This window comes from Acomys minous (assembly GCF_964271855.1).
Source record: "Acomys minous genome assembly, chromosome: 2".
NCBI lineage: Eukaryota > Metazoa > Chordata > Mammalia > Rodentia > Muridae > Acomys > Acomys minous.
Genome location: NC_140484.1, coordinates 119,808,382 through 119,817,599, shown reverse-complemented (window position 1 = coordinate 119,817,599; position 9,218 = coordinate 119,808,382). Strand labels below are relative to the sequence as shown.

The 9,218-nt window shown below is 47.1% G+C and overlaps 1 protein-coding gene across 1 annotated transcript in view; it reads right to left on the bottom strand.

Annotated features, from left to right (window-relative positions):
• Positions 1-940: 940 nt before the first annotated feature.
• CTXND1 (cortexin domain containing 1) overlaps positions 941-9,218 on the bottom strand; it is a 47,938-nt gene continuing 39,660 nt past the window's right edge. Inside the window, exons 2-4 of the mRNA XM_084752083.1 lie at positions 8,429-8,561; positions 5,534-7,440; positions 941-4,554 (exon numbers count right to left, since the gene is read on the bottom strand). Of these exons, the coding sequence (XP_084608209.1) occupies positions 7,202-7,381 (180 nt within the window). The 5' untranslated portion in view covers positions 7,382-7,440; positions 8,429-8,561 and the 3' untranslated portion in view covers positions 941-4,554; positions 5,534-7,201. The remainder of the gene's footprint in view (positions 4,555-5,533; positions 7,441-8,428; positions 8,562-9,218) is intronic.

Here is a 9,218-nt window from a genome sequence, read left to right as displayed (position 1 = left end):
TAGTATTTCATAGTGTAAATGTACCACAGTTTCTTTATCCGATCTTCTACTGAGGGACACTTAGGCTGTTTCCATGTTCTGGCTATTATGAATAAGGCCGCTATGGAAATGGTTGAGCATATGTCCCTGTTGTGTGCTGGAGCTTCTGGGTATATTACAAGGAATGGAATAGCTGGGTCTTGAGGAAGCCCTATTCCAACTTTTCTGATACAGCACCAGATAGATTTCCAAAGTGGTTGTACTAGTTTGCATTCCCACCAGCAATGAAGGAGTGTTCCTTTCTCTCCACATGCTTGCCAGCATGTGGTGTCGCTTGAATTTTTTTTTATCTTAGATAGGCACATATTTTTGTTTAACAAATATCAGTTACCTCCCCAACTGCAGGGATTTGCCCTGGTGTAGTTTCAAGCATAAGTTCCATCTTGTAGAATGGACTTTAAATCTATTAAGAACATGGTCGATTGCATCTATAACAGTCAGTCCACTATTGTCCCAGTAGGCACATCTTACCTGGCATGTTGTTAGTATGGTATACAAACACTAGGTCGATAAGCAAGAGGAATATCAGTGAACATTTTTCCTCTGAGGCCTGTACAGTACCTTCTGCCTCTACAAAACCCACTCACAAAGGAGGCCTCCAGCTCAGTCTCAGCTTGATTTCTCCAGGTCCTGGAGCCAAAGCACATGGTGTCCTCAGCAATACAGACTTAACATCTACTTCCCACATGCAACCAACAGCAGTGGCAATAGATGTTTCGGGTGCTGGTGCCCTAGGCACCTCTCTGGCCAGCAACTTTTAGGGAGTGCAGCAGCTGCAACCTCCCTCCCTAAGGACACTCTATTTCTCCATCTGCCTTGCTCCCCAGAAACAACTGGCACGACTGTAGCGTAGAATAAACTTTGAAAGGTTTAATTGCAGTGAATGACCTACAAAAAGGCAATGTCTACCCCTTTTTTATTTTATTTATTTTTTAAAATCGATACACAAATTGTACATATTTATAGGATATCATGTGATGTTTTGATATGTGTGTATATTGTGCAGAGCCAAGTCCAGGTAACCATATATAAATCACCTCAAACATTACTTCTTTGTGGTAGAAGCATTCAGAACCTTCCTCCTAGCTCCTTTGATATGCAGCATAGTAATACAACAGAACTTATTTCTCTAACAGTAGCATAGGACCCAGTGAGCAGGTCCCCCCACACCCTCCCCGCCGCAGTCTTTGGTAACCATGGTTCTCTTCTCAGCTTCTGGGAAAGCAACTTTTTTGTTTGCTTGATTGGTTTTTGTTTTTGTTTGACTCCATATGTGATGTCATGAGTACTTGTTTTTCTGTACTTGGATCGTTTCACCAAATGACCTCCAGTTCCATCCATGCCCCAATGACAAGATTTCATCCTTTCTGAAGATGAATCAGATTCCACTGTGCTTAGGTACCACATTTTCTTTATCTTCTCATCCATTGATGAATATTGAGAAGCAGTCCAGCACTTGGTTATTGTGAATGGTGCTGTGATCAACATGGGAATGGAGTCCTTTGAAATACTGATTTTGTTTCCCCTAATGTGGGATAATATGGCATATCTAGGTTCAATTTTGTGAGGAATCTCATGTTGTTCCGATCATGGCTATATTAGCATATCTTTCTGCTAATGGTGTGTGACTGGTGGAATGAGTTTCCCACCCCGATGACCATAGATGTTCTGTATTGGGAGTCTGTGATGATACAAGATGAATGTGTCTACCAGAGAGCATGGCGGGAGTCTGATACATTGGAAGACGGCTTTGTGCTATTTGGGCCTTATTGGGTGAACCAATGTGTAGGAAGGGGGACTGATGCACTGTCGGGATTTTCCCCTCATACTCCAGGAGCTATGAGATTGCTGTTACCATATGGGGGCAACAAAGACCCACTCTGGAGCCCAAGGGGTCCCTGGGACACTTGGTGCTTCTGGTGTGTTGTGTCCCCATTCTGGAAGTCTAGAATTCCAACTCTTAATTAGCTCTCTGGAGACTCTGATGCGCTTGGTCTTGGGACTATGGTTTCATGAGCTCCCGTTGTTCTCTCCTGGGAGTTCTAAAGATCTTCCAGCTAGACCCTGAGGGCCTCTTGCTAAGTTCTTTGGGCAAATGTTAACTCAATAAAAATAGGACAGGACTTAGTGTCCTCTGTGGATGAAGTAAAATGCCCCCACAGCTGAGGGACTATTCAGAAAATGTAGGGTATGAAGGGAAAGACCAAGGCTGCTGTCCACTCCAGGCCTCATGGGCACCACCAAGGAAGTTGCGCTAGCCTCTCTGCCTTACACTGGCTACATTCCAGCATAAGGTCTGGCTGGGAATGGGACAACATTGGTTACCTAGGGCAATATGGGTCCACAGGACCATTTGCTTAGGATCAGTGGTTGCTTCCCAATCTTAGCAGAGTTTGTGACAGATGCTGGGTGTTGCTTGGGTTGGGCTGTGCTGGTTATGTTTTAGTCACTGCAGTGTGCTGACATACATAGACCTTGTTATTCAGCAATCTCACCTGTTAGTGTTTATTATTTTTGATAAGTAGGAGACTTAGAAAGGAAGCAAAAAGTCTCTCAAACTCTCTTTCTATTGATCTGAAATTATGCAAGGACTTTTTTTCTGGTTCTGGAGATTGAACCCAGGATCTTAGGCAGATGCCTAGCACTGAGACATAGTCCAGCCCTAGGTAAGATCATCAGATCTACCTGTGGCATAGCTCTTCTTGCCCGACTCCATTATGCAACACTCTTTACTGGCATCTGTTGTCCTTCCTTGTATCTTCAGGCCTAGATAAGTCTGGTGCCTCACTGAGTGCTGTCCTTGGTATCTGCCATTCTGTTTGCCTGTACTTCACCCAACCTCTGTGAATATTCTTTCTTTAACTCTATTAATATTTCAAGCACAGCCTCTCTGTTCTGAGAGCCATTGACAGGTAGAGAGCATTCCCTGGGGGAAAGGAGGCAAGGTCTTAGTGGATGACTGTCAAGGACATAAGGAGTCAATACAGACTGGCAGAAGTAGATGTGCTTGAGGCTGTCTGTCTGTCTGTCTTCTGGACAGAGACAACCTATATCTCTGCCAGAACAGATGTGGGGAGCTCAGTGTGGGCACTTCTCAGCAGCCTGGTCCATCAGCTGTAGAGACTATTATGGATATCATCCATCCTATGTAGCAGGACCAGTCCTCAACAGCAAGGCCATGGGACAGACACCCATATTTATGGACACTTGGCTTTGCATTTATTTCCACTTGGTGCTTGAAAGCAGGACCGACCTCTTTTGGAAACCTCTGGGATCCTGGAGTAACTTTGTTGGGTGGAGAGACACTGGCTTTTCATTCTAGAAAGGACATGTGGGGTTGGGGCAAATGCCAATGACAGAGCAGTTGTGGCCTCACATGTACAAGGCTATAAGTTCCGAACCCAACAATACAATCATTCCACCAAAACAAAAGAAAACATGTGGACATTTGAAAATTAATGAGAAAAGTAAACTGGCTGTGATGGCCATTAATTTGACATACTAGGGCAGCTGGGTCCCCAAAACTTCTATCAGTCAGCCTCTGAGCATGCCTAAGGACCACCTTCCTTCTATCGGTGGCTATCGGCTTTTCTGGTTCTGAATATTTTAATCACCCATTTGTCTCTGGGAACACCCGGGGCCCTTTCTGTGGCCTTCACACAGATGCTCCACTGCTGCAGCTACCCAGCCATGAAAGGGCTGTGCACCTGCCTTGATGAAGGTCTGAGGCAACATGGAGGGACTTCCACACAGTCCATCCCTGGCAGCACAACTTTATCTCAGTCACTAGATGCCTTTGTCTGGAGGCCATCGTGCCATTCTCTGCCACAGAGAGCTTTCCCTGGCTTGTGGGTGGCTCTATAGCTGTCCTATTCCCCCAGCTTCTCTTCCCTTTCTCTGCCAACTTCCAGCCTTCAGCGCTAATCTTTTGCTGCCATGTTCCTTTCTCTCTCCACAGCTGCAGGCTTTCTCCCAGCAGAAACTTGTGAGGGTGCTCTGGCCTCAAAGGACCACTTCCTCCATCCTTCCGCATGGAAAGGACAGGAGAAGAAAAACTAGGAATTCTTGCACCTTTCTTGCCTCCACATGACCAAGTGACAGATGGGGACCTCCCTTTTCTTAGGGGTGTTCTATAAATCTGCCCTCTCCCTTCTCCTGAGCAAGCCCCAGACTCAGCACAGCCACTTCTATCTATTTCTTCTCAGCACATATACAATGGGAGAATGAAAACAGCATAAGAAGTATTTGCTATAGTGGTCTGCAATGCTATGCACAACGTATAAGGGGATCCTTTAAAAAAAAACCTTAAAAATGATAACGGGGGTGGGGTGAGGCTAGGAAATTGGCTCAGTAGGCAAACTGCTTGCTGTGCAAGTGTGAGGAGCTGAGTTTTTAAGTCCCAGAACTTATGTGAAAGTGAGTGGTTGCTGCGGTGCACATCTGTAATTTCAGTGCTCCTGTGGGAGACGGCAGGTAGATAATGGGGAATCCCCGGAAGCTTGTGGGCCAGCTAGCCTGGGGAATAGAGGGACAAACAACAAAGAAGAGACTGTGACAAACGAGGAAGGTGAGGACCAACATCCGAGATTGTCGTCTGACTTCTAAACATGCCCTGTGGCCAGCGTATGCTCACACTTTAGACAACGCCAGAGCACGTACGTGTCACACACCCACATCACACTCACGCACAGTGATAGAAAGAAGAAGAAGAAGAAGCAACAAGGTGAAAAAGCTGCTTGTGAAGTGATTCTAGTTAAACGAGCATCTGAAGGAACACAGGCAATGGTACGTACGGACAGGCGCAACTTGGGAGAAGATGAAAATGAGAACGGAGGATGTGGGCACAAGATAGAAACCGCTGCCTTGTTGTTGCCTTGTCAGAAGCTTGGTGGAGGGGGAAGTGTAAATCATCTCTCTTCTCAAATGTTATTTCTCCTTGTCATGAAAATAGCACAAAGAGATAAGGTGAAAAATGCTAAGGGGTGCACGTGTGGGAAGTGGTCTGAGACTAGGGACCCCCGGGCAGGACTCCTCGAACAGGGATGTGCTGACATCAAGGGTTCTGGCTAAGGTACGATCCTGCACCCCAGATGCCCAGTCTAATTCTGTAAGTCTGGGGAGGGGATGAGGAGCTCTTGAGGGCATGAGGGGCTCCAGGCATGTTCCTCACGTGCAGTCTGAGGCATCCTGCTTTCCCTCCTGAGAGCTCCAAAAGGCCTTCACAGGGGGTCTTCAGAGCTCTTTAGATCTCACCTCCTTCCTGCTGCTATCATTAATAGCCCTGATTGACTTTGCCCACCCTTCCTAACAGGTGCCCACAGGAGTGCCTCTGAGGTAAGTTTCTGAGGAAGGCTAGGCTAAAAGTGATGTCTCAGAGCCAGGTTTGGAGCTTGTGTCAGCTGTCCCTTTGTGCATTCCACAGTGTGTGTGCATGTGCGTGTGCGTGTGCCTCGGGGGGGGGGCGGACACAGACACAGAGAGACAGACGACATACCCTGGAAAGCTACCTTGATAGCATCTGTCCACCTTTAGGGGTTACCTAGGAGTGACAGAGCTTTGTTCCAGGTAGCCCAAGGTGCATGGGGACCCATGGCTTGAGCGTGGGTGGTGGAGGAGGTCTGAGGTCCACAGCACAGGTCTCTTTTGATAGGGCAACAGGTCCTACCTTAGAAGGACACAATAGATGCACCTCATGCATGTGAAAAAAATGACAATAGTGACAATGATGTGAATTAATAGACCCTATATGCCTTGGTTTCAGGTGTAGAGGTCACTGTGAATGTTCAGCTGGCCACTGTAAATGTGGCTCTGGCTGGGAGCTTGGGCTCTTTTCCTAGGATGTGGGGGTTCAAGAAAGGATGCTCCTGTTTGCTCATGTTCTTCTCTTTCATCTCCACAACAACCGTGTGAGGTAGATGTTACTCCCCTGCTTTGTAGATGAGGAAATTGGAGCTCACAGGTGTTAATTTATTTAGGGGTCATATCACAAGGACACAGGAGTTGATGGGGTGAGGGTGGACAGGGTAGAGTGTTGCGGGCTATGACCTAGAATCCTTGCAGCAAGGTCGTAGATGTAGGTGACAGTGGGTCGAGAAGAAGATGAAGGAAAGACCAGATAAGAGTGATCACCGGCCACGTAGTCTCAGCTCCCATTTAGAGCATGGCTGCCCTCACAGACAGACAGACAGACTTCTCCTTTCCATCTCACAATGAGGAAATGGAGGCACCAAGAGGTGAGGTGATTTTTCCAAGTTCGCACAGCCTTTGAGTAGCTGAATGAGGACTAGGACCCAGCTCTTGCTTGGAGCTCCTGGGATGCAGAGCTTCTGAAGGTTACTGGGTGAAGTGATTTGTATGTGAATGACGTGGAAATGTTAAATAGACGAGGAAAAGGACTATATTCAGTCAAGATCTAGTCAGCACACTCTCAAGTCCCTAAAAACAGCCATGGCATCTTGAGAGGGAGAAGGTATTCGAGCTATCATATGAATCAATGCAGCATCATGCATACAATGTGAATTATTAAAAAATTGTTGTAAAAAAGACTTAAAGTATATCAAAATGATGGCTTCTGGGAGGTTGGATTATAAGTGCATTTCACCTCCCTTTCCTTCTATTTCTCTATATTTTCCCAAGTGTCTAAAATGCACATATCATTTTTAACAGGAAAAATATATCCTGTCTGTGTCTCAGTTTAAAAAAAAAAAGAGTTTGGAAGTAGCTGTGTGCCTTATGAGAATTTGCAGGAGAAGCTCCTTGAATTTTCCATCCTTCCTGCCCCACCACTGCTCTGTGCTGTGCATTTGAGGGCCAGTTTCCTCCTGACCATTGTTTGCAAACCTGAGTGTCTGGTCTTGGTTCAGTTTTCAGAGGTGCATAGGAGCCTTGGGCAGGGCACCGTCACCCTGAAGTCTCTCAGTGGAGTCCTAGGATGGACTGCACTCGCCGGAGTCATGGCTCAGCATTCCTATCCCTGGACTTCTCCAGACTGCCTCAGCTCCAGCACGCTGTCACTTCCCCCTGGTGGTCTTGCGAGAGCCAATAAGGTGAAAGGGAGCCTTCTTTATCTTTGGGTGGTCATAGCCACTCCCAGCCTCCAAGTGCTTGCAGGATGTTGGCCAGAGTATGTAAAAATACATACTGGAAGGCACTGTCCTGTGCCTCAGTCATCCAGGTGCTGCTCCTCCCAGGTGGACGTGGGGATGGCGCTATAGGGGTCCATGATGACCTTGGCACAGCGGATGATCATGACTATGAGGAAGAGGCAGAGGAAAACGAAGCAAGCCAAGGTCAGCCCCTTGTCCACGTCCACATAGACTGGCTCGGGAGTGGGTTCCTCCATCCTGCACCAGTGACTGTGCGCTCCCAGGGTTCTGGCCTGACTGGTACCATTTTCTATCCCTGTAGAGAGAGGCAGTCAGTGAAGAAGTCAAGACCACTTGTCCATGTAAGCTACCCTCAAGGGCAAGAGCACACTGCTGAGGCCACGCCCTCCTAGGGGCACTCACATGGTTGCAACCCTGTACCTTGTAGGCCATCTTTGTTTCCAGCAAGATGTGCCTGAGAGTGGTGGTGGTGGGGTGACAGCAGCTCTCAGCAGGACATGGGTGGAGCTTGGGGCCAGTGCACTAAAGCTGCCTCCATTCCTAAAGCCTTTCAGGAAGTCTTGAGGGCAGCGCTCTCCACTCAGCAAAGGCAGTGGCAGAGCCTGATCGAAACACTTTTAAAATGGGTGGTGAATATCTCTTAAGAATTTAGTAGACCCTGATTTCTAAAGAAACTGAGGGCTGAATTGGTACAGGCAGAAAAGAAACTGCTGCCATAGAGCAGTGGGAGGCAGCGGGACCACAATCTTCCAGGAACTCCCCAGGACTTGTGCTGGGGCTCAGCCAGCCTTGAAAAGTATGGCAGGGACAGAAGGTGCAAGGTTGGAGCAGTCAGGCAGACCCCAGCCCAGCTCTGCTGATATTAAGTGGTCTGGGTAGCATCATTCAAGCTCCTGGGGGTCCTTTGCAGACTTTCAGGCCCAATGGTCTCCCTGCTGAGTGCAGGTGACCATACCTGTTTTATGGGGACCCGTGTGTTAAATGAAATTGATCCTGTGTTCAAAAACCCAGCACAACCTCTGGCTCTGGGATTGGCCAGTTAAAAAAATAAGTGGATTGACACAGGATTGGGGGTGGGGCAGAAGAGGTCTAGCTCAGTCCCCAGCAAGGGCAGCTTCAGGGCGGAAAGCATGAGGTTGATAGGCCAGCCTAGCTCCCCACATGGGCTCATTTTGTAAATATTGATGCTTAGCTGCAAAGCAGGTAAATGACAGCCAACATCTCAAAGCATCCTCACTTCCTCTTAGATACTCTCTGTCCTCAGCCACCCCTGGGCCACTGACCTGCCAGCTGGAGTGGTTGCCACTTCAGGAGAGCCCTGGGGTGAGCAGTTCTAGGAGGCAAGGCGGATCGTTGAGCATCACAGCTTGAGCCAGTGAGTCAGTGTGGCCTCTCAGAGAGCAGAGCTGTGGGTGGCTGGAACAGAAGGACAGAGGGCTGCTTGTTTCTGGAGACTTCTACCTCAAGTGAGATCATGGCTAAGTAGTTACACCCCTCAGCCCTTCCTCACACTCCCTGCCTCATGCTGGATTTTTTTCCTTTTTTTTTTTTTTTCCAAATTAGTTTTTTTTAAATTGCAAACAAAGAAAGGAGCTTCATTATGGCAGCATCATTCACACTTTGTTTTGTTTCATTGATCTTTCCCCCTCCTCTACTGCTCTCCCTCATCTCTGGTGAGATGTCTCTAGTGTGATTTCACACCATGCTTATTCTATTACCTTCTTTTTCTTCCTTTTCCCAGCTCTCCTTTATGATCTCTTTCCTCCCCTGCCCCATTTCCAGTTTCACGTCCTATGCCATATATAGACACAGATATGAAGCTAAAATCCTCATATGAGAGAAAACACATAGTATTTGTCTTTCTGTATCGGGGATACTTCTCTTAAGATAATGGTTTCCATCACATTAATTTCCTGCAAAGATCATGACGTCATTCTGCTTTATGCAAATAAAATCCTTTTTTTGTATGTGTCCTATGTTTTCTTTGTCCATTCATTTGTAGATGAGCATCTAAGACGGCCCCGTTTCTTTGCAACTGGGAAAAGCATAACAAATAAACATGGATGTGCAAGT